This window comes from Hemibagrus wyckioides, linkage group LG08, assembly GCF_019097595.1.
Source record: "Hemibagrus wyckioides isolate EC202008001 linkage group LG08, SWU_Hwy_1.0, whole genome shotgun sequence".
NCBI lineage: Eukaryota > Metazoa > Chordata > Actinopteri > Siluriformes > Bagridae > Hemibagrus > Hemibagrus wyckioides.
The window spans coordinates 6296576-6312298 of NC_080717.1; the positions used below are offsets into that span (position 1 = coordinate 6296576).

General features: G+C 41.9%; 1 protein-coding gene across 1 annotated transcript; it reads left to right on the forward strand.

Moving 5' to 3' along the window:
* The first annotated feature begins 758 nt into the window (after positions 1-758).
* On the forward strand, positions 759-14653 carry reep2 (receptor accessory protein 2). Its single transcript, XM_058396183.1, has 8 exons — positions 759-966; positions 5152-5224; positions 6694-6770; positions 6957-7077; positions 7181-7294; positions 7364-7496; positions 10832-11001; positions 11457-14653. The coding sequence occupies exons 1-8, from the start codon at positions 935-937 to the stop codon at positions 11532-11534; spliced, it is 798 nt and encodes a 265-aa protein (XP_058252166.1). The 5' UTR covers positions 759-934; the 3' UTR covers positions 11535-14653.
* The last annotated feature ends 1070 nt before the right edge of the window (positions 14654-15723 follow it).

The window sequence follows — 15723 nt, forward strand, 5'->3', positions numbered from 1 at the left end:
AGGCCTTCTGGTCCAACATCAGTGCCTGACCTCACAAATGCGCTTCTAGAGGAATGGTCAAAAATTCCCATAAACGTACTTCTAAACCATGTGGAAAGACTTCCCAGAAGAGTTGAAGCTGTTATAGCTGCAAAGGATGGGCCAACTCCATATTACTTTCATGTGCATGTAAAGACAGACGTCCCAGTTTTGGTCTGGCTCGCAGTCTCCGCTCTAATTCATCCCAAAGGTGTTCTATATGGTTGAGGCCAGTCAAGTTCCTCTACACCAAACTCAATCCATGTCATGAAACTGTCCAAAATGTCTTTATGAAGCATTAAGAGTTCCTTTCACTGGAACTAAGGGCCTGAGCCCAAACCCTGAAAAACTACACCTGAATTCAATGATTTGAAGGGGTGTCCCAAAACTTTTGGCAATATAGTACACCTTAGCCTTCATTCATTCATTCATTCATTCATTCATTCATTCATTCATTCATTCATTCAATAAACCATTCATTCAGATATTCTCTTGATATATTTCCATATTTATTTACTGACCATTACCATTTGCATGTCTGTGGATTAACAAGCAGTTAAAGCCGTGTTGCGTTTTGATGCTGTTCCACATAGAGGACGCATTGATTTACTGCCCCTTTAAAAAAGAGATTCAATCTCAAATTACTTCCTGTTTTATATATAGTGCGCTACTCAGCGCGCACCAGCCGTTATTTCACACCCTATATAGTGCACTTCCATAGGGCACGAGGAGATATTTAAGACACAACCAATCGGTATGCTGTGGAGAACATCTCAGTGAGCAGGAGAGATGTTGCTGTAATGTAAAATAAGGTAGCCGTGATTGATTTGAGCCAGCGTCGGTATTTCTGGGGGTGGAAATGGTGGTGATAAGTGATTTTCGGGGATAAGTGAAGCATCCAGAAGCGGTCCTCATCATGGTGTCGTGGATCATATCCAGGATGGTGGTGTGAGTAATGTTATTGCCCTTATTTTTGCTGCCATGTCTGCTCGCCTGCCCAGGCTCTCCTGCATCCTGCCTTTTTTAATGCCTGAAGCCTTAATGAAATGAAAAATAGATTTATACACACACACACACACAAAGATAAATATAAAACATTTAAAAAATATCCTTTTGATATCATGTAAATGTTTACGTTTTAAAGAAAGATTAGCTAAAATGCTAATAAAGGGGAAACAGCTGTTTTGCTTGTCATCGTGTGAATGGAGCAATTTAATTAGCTTTTTATTGTGGATAAAAATAAAATAAAATAATACATTTCCTAGAAAATGCTAAATATTTGAGCAGGACAGCATCATTAGCAAAAAAAAAAAAAAAATGCATTAGATCACTAGAGGTTTCAACAGATATACTGACCTGATATACATTTTATTTATTTATTTATTTATTTATTTATTTATTAATTATTTTTTAAATACGATTTTCAGTGCAGATTTAATATAATTTCATCCCTAGTTATCTTAATTATGTATTAGTCTTGGCTATCTTCTTTAAATCCAATACATAACAGATGTATCTATTTCATACTTTTATTTTAAATACTGTATACCTTTAAAATACCTTTAAAATACCTTTAAAATGTTTGAGCATGGACAAGCTCAAACATGGACAAGCTCGAGCATGGATAAATATATGCAGATGTGGATTAAACATCAGCTTGGATGTCTATTTAAATGAGTAACAAGGCCTCCACCTGCCACAGTCTCTTTCTTTTCCCTTGTAATCATTAATTATTTAATTCATTCATTCATTTAGTTAATTTCATTAACTTCTTTATGCCGGTCGGTGGTTTTGGGGTTTATCCTGGGAATGCTGGGTGTGTGAGGTGGGGATAAACACTTGACGGGACACCAGGTCGGGTTTCTAATCTGGTCCTGATGACTGGCACATTTTGTACTGTCATTTCACTCCATTTTACTTCACATTGTGTTTTGGCTCTAAGTGGTTAAGTGGGCAAAACCTGAGTCAGATGTTTGCAGACAACGTGTCTCGCAATTGTCCTCTCAGATTGAATCTCAGAGATGATCTGGACTATATACTTGTGGTTAAAGTATCCCTGCTTGATCACAGTACCAGAAAATCTGCCTGGTCACAGCCACACTGACGTAGGGATTTGAGACGTCCCAGTGGAATTCAAATGGCTCCTTGAGCATATCTTTAAGAATACTGGTGCATCAGTAAGTGTTGGTGCTTTACAGCTCACATGTTTTGTGGGTTTCCTCTGGGTTTCTCCAGATTCCTTCAACAGCCCAGAAAACATGCCCGTGTACCTTGTGCGCTGTTATGGACTCTCATATATCCTCTTCTTGTCCAGTGTTCTAGGGAGAGACCCACCGCATCCCTAATTAGGGTTAAGTACTTACAGAAAAATGGAATTTGAAACCATTCCGTACCTTCTGCAATCCCAGATAGATCTGTCCTATGGAGGGTCGGTCATATCAGGTAACATGGAAAGGACCCACATCTGCTTCAAGCAGAGTCTCCAGTGGCGTCCCACAAGGCTCAGTACTTTTATTCGATCTCTAAGTGAGGTCAAATCCTCACATGGGACACTCTCAACTCATCCTCTCCTTCCCTCTCTCAGACTCTTATGTTTCTCCGTATGCCTGCCAGTCACCTCATCATGGATGGCAGCTCATCAGATGAAACTTAATCCCAATACAACCGAACTGCCATTCATCCCAGGTGATTCATCCCTATACCCGGCTCGTGTGATTTCCCTGGACAGCTCTCAGATCTCACCTTCAATCACTGCACACAACCAGGGAGGTCAGAAGGATTTGTCCATTTCTGTCCACGCAGACATTGTTCAGTTTAATTTCGAGACTGGACTTCTTGCAGTTCTGCCTCTGGGCACCATTTGTCGTCTCAAGCTGATCGAGAATGCAGCTGTGTGATTTTGCTTCCTTGGAAAGTTCACTCACACACAGCATGACTGGTCACACCCGGGTAAAGGAAGGCTTCCATCAAGACACTTCTCTGTTCTGGCACCTACTGTAGTCGGTGAAATGAACTTCCCCCTAAATGACCGAACAGCCTGGTAGGCTTCAAAGGATACCTAACTCTTCCTAAAGTACTTAAAAAAAAACTGCTTTGCCTGTGTGGTTTCCGTGTTTTATTTCTGCCCTTACAGAGTTTTTTAGACTGATGATATTCTTAGTCCTTGATCTACTGACCCAGTATCGTGATATATTCATCGATGGAGAGTCACTCTGGAACAGGGCGTCTGCCTTTAATGTCAATCTGAACCAGTATTGTGGATATTTAAAGTACTTTAACCAAAATTGTGATTACTGTATCGTCAAATATTGTGATTATATTATATTTTTGTCACATTGTTTACTCCTACCAGCTAGCAAAATAATTTACTTTTATCACAGACCAAAATTTACCTCATCAGAGTCTCGAGGATTCATTTAAACTATCAAAGGTGACTTGACATAACTTTTGTCACTATTTTTACCCAGATAGCTAATTTAGCTTACAGATTTAATGTTTCAGACCACTATGTCTTCCTAAAATTAATGGAAAACTGGATCTGTCACACTGAGAGACCACTGATTACTGGACCAGACATTATCCTCTGCTGGGTGCCATTACTTTTAAATATAGATCCATAGACCTTGAGTTTTTTTTTTCCTTCTGATTTTTATAGAGTAACACTGAAAGGAGATATGGCTCGCATCGCCTGTGCTTAGAGAGATCAATATCTTTCGAATGGAGGTGCTGTAGTCTTGGTGAGGAGCAGCAAAGCATCATGGGAGTGTGACTAGCGTAAATAGGACAGTGAGCATGTGTTCAGGCGCACGCAGTCTCACTGCAGTGGATCTGACCCACTCTCTTTTTTTTGATTCATTGGGAAACACTCATGCCAGCCTACACACGCATACACAATCCGTGAACACACACACACACACACACACAAACATAACTGATGTGTGGCTTGTTTGCAGTGAGTAGGCGCGGCCCATGCTGTACTTCAGTGACCTTTGCCTTTGTCACTGAGGGGGCACGGGGCTTCAGATCCTGTCCCATCAGCACAAAATAGAATCCAGGAAGTGTGTGTGTGTGTGTGTGTGTGTGTGTAAGCACGTGTCTGAATGTGTGGCTCACCGACTATCACTACTTCATTGTGTCTAATCTTTCATGCTGCTTGTGCTCTGCTAATGATGTATCCTTTTAATATTAATTTATATATTTATATTTAGGTTATATGAAAGTCAAGATGTTAATAGATTCTTTGTTTGAGTTGGGATAAAGAATGAAATACTGGGAAATACACCCCCCCACAATACTTTTACAGACACTAATGGGCACAGAGACCACACCTCATTTATTTTCACTGACTGGAACAGAGGCCACACCTCCTTAACTGGCACTAACGGGCACAGAGGCCACACCTCCTTTACTTGCACTTATGGGGGCCACACCTCCTTTACTGGGACTGATTGACACAGAGGCCATGTCTCCCTTCCTGGGACTGATAGGCACAGAGGCCACACCTCCTTTACTGACACTAATGGGCACAAAGGGCCCCACCTCCTTTACTGGGAATAATAGGCACAGAGGCCACACCGCCTTTACTGCGACTGATGGGCACAGAGGCCACACCTCCTTTACTGCGACTGATGGGCAAAGAAGCCACACCTCCGTTACTGCGACTGATGGGCAAAGAGGTTATACCTCCCTTCCTGGGACTGACTGGAACAGAGGCCACACCTCCTTTAATGAGATTGATGGGCACAGAGGCCATACCTCCTTTACTGGCACTGATGGGCACAGAGGCCACACCTTCTTTACTGGCACTGATGGGCACAGAGGCCACACCTCCTTTAATGGGATTGATGGGCACAGAGGCCACACCTCCTTTACTGGCACCGATGGGCACAGAGGCCACACCTCCTTTACTGGGAGAAGAGCGAACTTTACGTTTGCTTCCTTGCATATTTATCATTTCTGACTTTGATCTATGTTTGCAGTAGCTAAGTTACTCCATTTTACTTCCAGATGCTTTTTGCTGAAATGTAAGACGTCTAATTTATCTGGGATTGTAAGACGAGCCACAATGAGGTTTACTGGAACACACAATGTATCTGTCCTGAACTAATGATTAAATGTTTCTCTCTCTATCAGCCTGGCCTTCGGGACCCTCTACCCGGCCTACTCTTCCTATAAGGCAGTCAAGACGAAAAATGTCAAGGAATATGTGAGTATTCCAGCAATCGACCTTCTGTTTGTTTAGACCTTCTGTTTAATGATCTGTAACAGAAGCATGTGCTGCTCACTGACCATGATGAAAATTGTTTTAAACAAAACATGGGCTGTGATATATTCTTCAGTAATGAATACTTTGGGATGTGTTATAGGAAACTAATCGATTTCTCAACAGTTTTTGATGATTGATCTGTGATGCACTAATTTTTTTTTCTCCCTTTGGGAGACGAAAACACCCAGCCTTTCACATTTAATAAGAAATCAGACCGTGCAACATCTCCTTACTGACTATTACAAAGTTCACATCTGCATACAGAAAGCTTTACCATGTCACCTAAACTGCTGGTGGACCAATTGGCAAAAAAAAAAAAACCCAGAAAAGGGATTTTGTAAAGATGTTGATGTGAAAAAGGTTTCTGTTTAGGGTTCGATGTTTCATGTTAAGGTGCTCTTGAGTTACCATGGAAACCTTTTTGGTAACCCAGATACTGATGCCATTTTGTAGCATGGTCACCATTCTTCCATTCACAGAGGCCTTTAGGTAGAAGTGGCACAGCTGTCCAGAATTTCACCCTATTATCAGCAGATCCCAAGTTTGAGGAGGGGGGTGGGTGTCAAGAGAGGCTGTGTTCTCAGACCGTCCATCCCTATAATTAGCCCACTAGTGTGAAACTAGCCAATCATGACGTTTATCTGTTCGCATGCTTTCCTCCAGATACTTTCAGCTTGTCCACAAGCAGCAGGTCAAAAAGATGTGGTGGCTTTGTGTTTCTGTTAAAAAATAGTAATAATTATGTGTCATAAAACTGTTGGTTTATAATGGTCATCATATTATATTTGGATTATATTGCTGTGATGTTTAGGGCTTGCTATAATCCGTTCTCCAGACACTTTGGTCCGGCATGTGTGTGATTTGTCGAACACAAAGTAGATTTAAATAATTATCACGAGTAAGAATGTGAGAAAGTCACATCTAAACAGACCAGAGAGAGGTGTCTAGGGTTAAAGGAACCCCCTTCTTTCATTCCTCTTTCCATCTTTCTCCCAAAACTGGTCAGAAATTGATTGAATGATTATGGAAAATGGTATGTAGAGCATGGATCTGATGCTAAATAAAGCCTTAGACATTGATCTAAATCAAGTTGATAAGCATCCAGGATACATGGCATTTCTGCAGCTCAATAGCTCTGACCTTTGTGCCTCACGGCTCAGTTTAGCATCTTCCATCTCTCATAGTGATTTAAATTACTATATAATAATCAGAGATAATCACTCATGGGTTGGTTTTTGTAGTCCACTCGGTTGTTGTTTGATTGCCAGGGTTTTGAGTCAAAAGGAGTGAAAAGCATCCTCAGAGTGTATCTGTGTGTCCCTGGTGTACATGTAAACTTGATGAGATTTCGTGTTTTTGCCCTGCCTTGTGTGACGCAGTTGTGTGTTTGTGTGTGCCGTGTCCATCAGGTCAAATGGATGATGTACTGGATAGTGTTTGCGCTATTCACCACAGCAGAGACGATCACGGATATGCTTCTATCCTGGTGAGCGACCTTCACACACACACAGCTGACAGGATACTAAAAGATGATGTGTTTGCTGTGTGTCTGGTTCACTGAAGAGATCTGCTTAGTTCATTCTGCTAAAATATCTCGCAGGTGAAGCATGCTGTACTCTGTAGTGTACTTGTTTGCAAGTCTGTGAAGTATATATTTGATGTACTTCCTCAGGTTTCCATTTTATTTCGAGCTGAAGATTGCATTTGTCATCTGGCTGCTGTCACCGTACACAAAGGGCTCCAGTGTCCTGTACCGCAAGTTTGTGCACCCCATGCTGTCCAACAAAGAAAAGGTCTCACTCCTCACATTTTGTCTGATCTGTTAGCTATGCATATACAGGTTGTACTAAACCGTGTGTGTGTGTGTGTGTGTGTGTGTGTGTGTGTGTGTTGTAGGAGATTGATGAGTATATCACCCAAGCGAAGGACCGTAGTTATGAGACGATGATGCGCTTTGGAAAGAGGGGGTTGAATATTGCTGCCACAGCAGCAGTCACTGCAGCCGCCAAGGTGAGGAGGAACACACTGTGGTTTGTGTGTATGTGTGTGTGTGGTTGTGTAACAGTGTGTGTTGTGCAGGGTCAGGGTGTGTTGTCGGAGAAGCTGCGCAGTTTCAGTCTGCAGGATCTGACGCTCATTCAGAACGAGGAGGAGCTGATGGATGATGATACACACACTGCTGCTACACTGCCCCGTGCTAAAACACGTACAGGTACACACACACAAACTTATCAACACACACACACACAAACTTATCAACACACACTTAGCATTTTTATCTTGTTACATTTTTAATATCGCCTGGAAGTTTGAATCCCAAAAGAAGCACTTTTATGACTTTAAAGTGAAACACTTCCACACTCAAGTCTATAAATAACTCTGTTTTGATCAAATTAATGAATTAATTTAATTGCAATGTCACAGTGTCCAGTCTGAATCATTACGTTTGCTGTTGCACTGCAACAATAATTACTGCGTTTGCAGTGAGAGAAAGTGCATTACAAGGTAAACGTTTGTATTGTAGAAGCCGCGTATTAAACAGCCTTTTTACATAACCTCATAGCTTCCTGTTTTTCGAGTGTACCTCAGTGTAGTCTTCTGCTGTCTAGCCCATCTACCTCAAAAATGTGCATGTTGTGCATTTCTATCAGATGCTTTTCTGCTCACCACCGTAGTAAAGAGTGAGTGACTGAAGTCTTCCTGGCAGCTCGGTCCTTTTCGTTTCTTCTCCTCTGATTCATCTCATCATAGAGGCATTTCCACCAGCAGAACTACTGCTCGATTTTTTTAAACAAAATTTTCGAAGAGCTCAGGGCATGAAGTCTTTATTATCCCCACACATACACCAACCAGGCATAACATTATGACCACCCGCATAATATTTTGTTGGTCCCCCTTTTGCTGTCAAAACAGCCCTGTCTCAACAAGGCATGAACTCCACTAGATCCCTGAAGGTGTGCTGTGGTAAGTCTTGGTGCCAGATACAGGACTTAAAGGATAATTTTGATACATATTGACCACTGCAGACCGGGAACACCCCACAAGAGCTGCAGTTTTGGAGACGCTCTGATCCAGTGGTCTAGCCATCACAATTTGGCCCTTGTCAAACTCGCTCAAATCCTTACTCTTGTCCATTTTTCCTGCTTCTAACACATTGACTTTGAGGACAAAATGTTCACTTGCTGCCTAATATATCCCACCCACTAACAGGTGCCATGATGAGGAGATCATCAGTCTTATTCACTTCATCATCAGTGGTCATAATGTTATGCCTGATCAGTGTACATTACAGCACAGTGGAATTTTTTTCTTCACATGTCACAGCACAGGGGCAGCTATGACACAGCGCCCCTGGAGTAGGGAGACTTAAGGGCATTGCTCAATTGCCCAACAGTGAAGCTTGGTGGTGCTGGGACTTGAACCCTGATCCTCCGATCAACAACCCAGAGCCTTAACCACTTGAACCACCACTGCCCTATGAAAATCCCAGATCCCTATTGTGCATGAAAATCCCAGATTAGCCTTTTTCTGAAATACTCAAACCAGCATCTCTGGCACCAACAACCATCAAATTTTCCCCTCATTCTGTTATTCAATACGAACATTAACTAAAGCTCTTGACCTGTGTGATTTTAAATTAATTTCATTGCTGCCAAATGATTGCCTGGATAATTAAATGTATGTACAAAGGTTTGTGTGTTCCTAATAGTGCCTGGTGAATGTGAATCAATCAATAAATACAAGAGCTTTCTCTAGTCTGAGTTTAGGTGTTCGTGTTTGCTAAACCTGTTCAGAGTTCAGTGTGTAGTATGAGGATGTTTTACAGCATGAGTAAGACCTGCTGATTCACTGAGCGGTGCTCGGCAAGGCAGCCATTGTCCGAGCTCGTCGTCTTTATTCCGCTGCTGATGTGACCAGCATGTGATTAGAGAGAGAGCGAGAAAGGAAAAAAAAAAAAAGAGAGAGTATAAAAGAGACTCAGACAAAAGGTTGGGCCGGTCATGTGCTCTGGCTGTGCTGAGAGGAAAAAAAGGATTGAAGTCAAGCTCATTTCAAAGGTTTATGACCCTGACTAAACTGTGATATTTGCCTTGTAACCAAATCATGCATGTATAAGGTTTTAACCTCTGAGGTTATAGTTACGGTAATGAGATCAATGACGATTCTGTTCAGCCTGGAGCACAAAGTGACAAGGCTGCATTCATGAGTAGTTAATGTGACCCATTTCAATGGCTGTTTTGTGTAACTGTTGGATGTCTGACCTGCAGAAAAAAACAAAGGGTCTAAATTTCAGTGGGTGACTTTTGCACTATAGTATGCTACACCGATCAGGCATAACATTATGAGCACTGACAGGTGAAGTGAATAACACTGAGTATCTCCTCATCATGGCACCTGTTAGTGGGTGGGATATATTAGGCAGCAGGTGAACGTTTTGTCCTCAAAATTGATGTTAGAAGCAGGAAAAATGGGCAAGCGTAAGCATTTGGGCGAGTTTGACCAGGGACAAATTGTGATGGCTAGACGACTGGATCAGAGCATCTCCAAAACTGCAGCTCTTGTGGAGTGTTCCCGGTCTGCAGTGTATCAAATGTATCCTTTAAGTCCTGTAAGGATCCTTAAAAGATACTCAATGAATCTAACATCTTGGTGCCAGATAAAACAGCACACTTTCAGGGATCTAGTGGATTCCATGCCTCAATGGGTCAGGGCTGTTTTGGCAGCAAAAAGGGGACCAACACAATATTAGGCAGGTGGTCATAATGTTATGCCTGATGTGACTTGTTCACCTGAGTTTTCACAGTGACGGTTCAAACTAACAGTGAATAATGTTAGCAGTGGCCTTGATTGACAGCAGATTGACAGATTTTAGTTTGACTATGAGAGCCAACTAAGGCCTCTGTACTTCTCAGTGAAGGAGCCATGGCCTCAGTGTCTGTCAGTTGTAGTGAAGGAGATGTGACACCATAGGGCCTGTTAGTCCAAGTGAAGGAGGTATGGCCTGTGTGCCTGTAGGGATTAGTGAAGTAGGCATGGTTTCAGTACCTGTCGACTCATTGCTTATCAGATGTAGTGAAGGAGGTGTGGCCTCAGTGCTTGTTACATGCAGTGAGGGAGGTGTGGCCTCATTGCTTTTTAGATGTAGTGAGGGAGGTGTGACCTTATTGCCGGTCAGTTATAATCAAGTAGGTGTGTGCTTGGCAGATATAGTGAAGGAGTTGTGGCCACAGTTCCTGTCACTTGTAGTGAGGATATCATCTCTTGCACATTAAGACCAGATCTTATATTGAGATATTTCATTTTCTCAATACACACATTTCAAATTCATTTGCTAATTGTTTCAATGTAAACGACTTCCCAGCTAAACTCACTGTGGATGTTCTTAACCTGTAACACTGCACAGTTAATATTTAATGTATTTCTAATAAAGCTTAGAATGCTGTGTAATGTAATTTAATATGTATTGAATTGAGATTTAGACTTCACAGAGCTGCGATAAAAGTTCCAGTATTGGAGTGAATGAGTGTGCATGTGTGTTCTGCTCAGTACGGCCCACATCCATATCGACAGACACCGAATCACAGCTCAGTTCCCGGTCTGACATCGACCAATCAGATGGCAGGATGGAGCACTCGGATGAGGATGTTGCCGACAAAGTGCCCAAGCGAACGGCCAGCATGAGAGCAGCGAAGAAACCAGCCGCTGCTAAGACAGAGGTACCAGTGAACATACACATGGAGGCAGGCTCGCACATGTGGAGACAAACTGACACACACACATACATACACAAATGACTCTCTCTCTCTAACTTTGTCTCTCCCTCCCTCTCCCTCCATCTCTCACATACTCTCTCTTTTTCTCTCTCTCTCTCTCTCTCTCTCTCCCTTCCTCCCTCTCTCTCTCTCTCTCTCTCTCTCTCTCCCTCTCTCTCTCCATCTCTCTCTCTCCCTTCCTCTCTCTCCATCTCTCTCTCTCTCTCTCTCTCTCTCTCCCTTCCTCTCTCTCCATCTCTCTCTCCATCTCTCTCTCTCTCTCTCTCTCTCTCTCTCTCTCTCCCCTTCTTTTCTTTTTTTACTGAGACATTTAAGATTAGAGGTGTGTGTGTTGATATTCACTTTTTTTTTCTTTTTGTTCTCTTTCCTTTCCCTCCTGTATTGCATTTATCCTCCAGACAGTTAAGACAGTAAAGAAGCAGCCAAAGAAGAAGAACCCCACCGTGACCAGTAATAACGCTGAGACGCCACCTTGAGATCCCAGCCAAGGCCGCACGTACACACACAAACGCGCACACACACACATTATAAACACTTACTATAAACACTAATACATTCGGAGATGGTATGTGACCCACACACACACACAGTCTCACACACGGTCTCACTCGCACTCAGCAAGGTCATTGTTGCTTATTATAGATAATTTTCCAGCTTCTGTATTGGTTAAAAATGCTGTAAAGTGTGCGTGCGAGCGATTTCTCACCACTCATAACGTCCTCTGTAGTGCCGTTCCTCCCAGTATCCTTACACACTTCATCCACTTCCTCACGGCTCCTTTATGTTTTAGGACATCGTGTCTTCCTGTCACTGTTCCTTTTTTAAGCATGTAGGACATACCGTGTGGGACTTGCAGTCAGGGAAAAAACCCCAAAAAAAAACAATAGTGTGAGACATGGAAGGATGGACTCACAGCCTATTGGCTTAGCTCTCGGAGACTCTCGCATGCAAGCATAATGAGTCGATTGAAAGTAAGTGGTGGATTTCAGGGCTGCAAGCACAGCTCTGTCTTCGCTTCATACCACAGAACATTAATCACCGTCGGCTCTGAAAGGTTTGCGCTTCTGTTTCTCCGAAAAGCTCTTGCTGTTAATGAGGGCTTTACTGGAAATGTTGCTGGAAACAGTCAGGCTTCACTTCATGTCTGTCTTCCCAATGAGCAGCAATTCATTAAGGCAATAGCCATCTCATTCGATTTATATTACTGTTGTAATGAGAGGAATTTTGAAGGCTTATAACAGACATGCAGAACTAGGACAGGAAACATGATGACAATATGTCACTACAGAGAATTCCATGTTTTTTATTTTCGATATCAGTATTAACCTATATCTCACTACGAGATGTGATATCATGAAGGTCTTCACGCCTTGATGTATCCGATTCATCTCTCTCTCTCTCTCTCTCTCTCCAAGCTGATACTGATGCCTGATACCAATGCCTATTGACAATACTCAAGGCTTTCGTGTCTCATTAAATGTCTCGTTCTTTAGAGTTAAAAGTTAGAACAAAAGCAACAGTATGACCATATAAAACAAAGTCTAATGTAGGATGGAGGCCACAGACACAGAGAAACATAAGGACACATGGACCGAAAGAGAGACACCGAGACAAAGACACAGACAAAACCGACCGACTGACAGAAAGAAAGAGACAAAGGCGCAGACTGGCAGAGATACGATGACAAACAGGACACACAGACACGTAGAATGAGACAGAGACACATAAATGACCATGATAGACACACAGACTGAAAGAAACAGACGTGGACAATCAGGGAAGACGCACAAACAGGCATAAATACCCGTACAGACACGTCAATGGAGTCTTAGTATTAGACTACACTTTTCTGAGACTGATGCGTATCCTGGCGTGGTTTATCTTGATATCGGTATCTTCTTGTCGCATCGTTTCGTTCACTCCTTGAAGACGACACTCAGTTTGTGTTTCGTGGCATCGGGTAAATACTGTGTCACATCCGAGTTGCTGGTAAAAGCATGCGTTTGCATATTAAACTAGGGCCTTTTAGTTGTTTTATTTCTTTTTAATGAACTGTGAGCTTGATGTGTGCGACTCAATCCTGTGCCCAGCTGAGTTGAAATATTTAATCAGATGTAGGACCGTTTACAGCATGCCATGGTGTGTGTTACTGGGTGTGCTGAGATTTTTATTTATTTTTCTTCTTTGGTGATTAAATGCTAGTAATGGAAACAGCATTGCTGATGACTGACTAACTAGTTCCAGTCTGGAGTCTAACTCAGTCTTTCCTGCTCATTATGGCTCCGGACCATGATGAACAAGCTAGGAACGAATTAGTTTTCTCCTTAATAGTCGTGTATCTTTTTACAGTCACCCTTCGGCTGATTGATTTTTTTTTTTTTTTTTTTTTTTTTTTTTAGGAGTAAAGGAAAGTCTGCCTGCTGATTATTTTTTTGTGCACTACAGCCTTTGACAGTGAGTTTTATTGCCTCCATTTTAAATGGCACCTAAATTCGCCACAGGCAGGATTCTGTCAACTCGGCTTGAGAGCCGATGCCTAAATGTAGATGAGGAGCTGTTTTGCCTCTTAGCAGATGGTGTAGATACTGATTTCGGATCAGTTGTGTTGGATCAGCCTCCAGCTGTGATGTCAGGATCGATTAGGTTTCCAGTCGAGTTAAACGAGCCGTGCCGTTTCTACAGACAGCCAACAGCAGGCGCTAAAGATCCACCGAAATAAAATGAAACCGGCCGGCTCTGAAAGTTATAATTTGTTTCCTGGATGGGCTCATGAGCTAAAACTATAATTAATGCCAACTTTCTTTCTCTAGGAATAATAATAATAATAATAATGAACAATATCCAGGTTCTTATTGAATAGTTGTATTATTTAAATCTGCACTGGAATTTATTTTACACTGCTCTAATTCTATATTATCATGCTCAGACAGCTGGACAGTCTACTGAAAACTGTTAAAATGTAAATATTAGAAAATTGTACAGAACGAGCTTGCTTGCCTTACGGTACCCCCCCCCCCTTTGGTCTGTTATCATCATTTGTGATTATTTCTCGCTTTTATGGTAAGGAAAGGACTGTAAATATCGAGCGACTGTTTTTAATCCGAATCCGTTCTCATTTCTTTTGTTAGCTCTCGGTCGTAAGAAAGACGAGAGGCTATTTTGAGAAAATGTTCATGGCTTTTCTTTTCGCTAATTCCCACTTGGTTCAGAGATGCTCTGCGAAACGTATGAAACATTACGTTTCGTTCTGAATTCTGCCATCCTCTCTTCTCTCATTTTTGGGCACTGAGAGAGAAAATAAATCTGATAATCGTATGCGCAGGTATTGTGATGCCAGTTAATTTCATATTCAAACCATTCTTTCTTTTGTGTTTATTTTATTTTAATTTCTTTTTATTAAAAGGGAATATTTCCTGCATAATGTTTGCCATCAGTATTCTTGTGCATAGGACTTTATATAGTGAGACAATATCCAGCACTAATATATTGTTTGTGCCAATCGTCAAATACTCCACTGTAATAAGAATGAGGCAGAACTGGTCATGTAGAAAGGATTGCTGCTTTCTGTACTGAAATAAAAAGATGATTAAAGCACCCTTGTTGATTCTGTCTTAGCTGCTGTTGAGTTTATTAACTGAAAGAACTGAGAGAATGTGTATAGGGGATAATTATATAGATACTTTGTGTATCTATACTTAAAGGAAAAATCCACCCTGAATGAATTGCATGTTAATCTTTAATTAAAGTATCTGCTAATAAGATCCAAGATTGAATATTTCTGGCATTTGGTAGACGCTCTTATCCAGCGCTACTTACAATATATCTCATTTTTTATACAACTGAGGAATTGAGGGTTAAGGCCCCTTGCTCGGGGGCCCAACAGTGGCAGCTTTATGGACCTGGGATTTGAACTAATGGCCATCCGATTAGTATCCACTAAGCTACCTCCATCCCCCAACAGTTTCCTACATTACCTCCACAATGCTGTTCAACTACCCACCAGGATTTACACCGATCAGGCATAACATTATGATCACCTGCCTAATATTGTGTTGGTCCCCCTTTTGCTGCACTGTGTATTCTGACACCTTTCTATCAGAACCAGCATTAACTTCTTCAGCAATTTGAACAGTAGCTCGTCTGTTGGATCGGATCACACGGGCCACGTGCATCAATGAGCCTTGGCCGTCCATGACCCTGTCGCCGGTTCACCACTGTTCCTTCCTTGGACCACTTTTGATCGATACTGACCACTGCAGACCGGGAACACCCCACAAGAGCTGCAGTTTTGGAGATGCTCTGATCCAGTGGTCTAGCCATCACAATTTGGCCCTTCGTCAAACTCGCTCAAATCCTTACGCTTGTCCATTTTTCCTGCTTCTAACACATCAGCTCTGAGGACAAAATAATGATCAAAAGCCGCTCAGGGGAGTGTTCTCTGGTCAGATAAAATAATACCTGAATTTTTTTTACTATAATTCTCCTTCCCCATGATGTCATCTATATTCTGAGAATCATGGAGGGGGAAAAAAAAAAACGAGGCTTTTAATACGAAGAACTCTATTCTAACTGGTGATGGTATATAGCTTATATAGCTTACATCATGTTATAAAGTGTTTTGCTTGGTGCACTTCAAAAAATAGATGACATCATAAGGAAGGAGGA

Excerpts from the sequence above, each read along its gene's own strand:
- reep2 (XM_058396183.1), top strand. The coding sequence starts at position 935 with ATGGTGTCGTGGATCATATCCAGGATGGTGGT. Across the intron at positions 967-5,151 it reads ATCATATCCAGGATGGTGGT|CCTGGCCTTCGGGACCCTCT; the intron begins GTGAGTAATGTT and ends TCTCTCTATCAG. Across the intron at positions 5,225-6,693 it reads CGAAAAATGTCAAGGAATAT|GTCAAATGGATGATGTACTG; the intron begins GTGAGTATTCCA and ends CGTGTCCATCAG.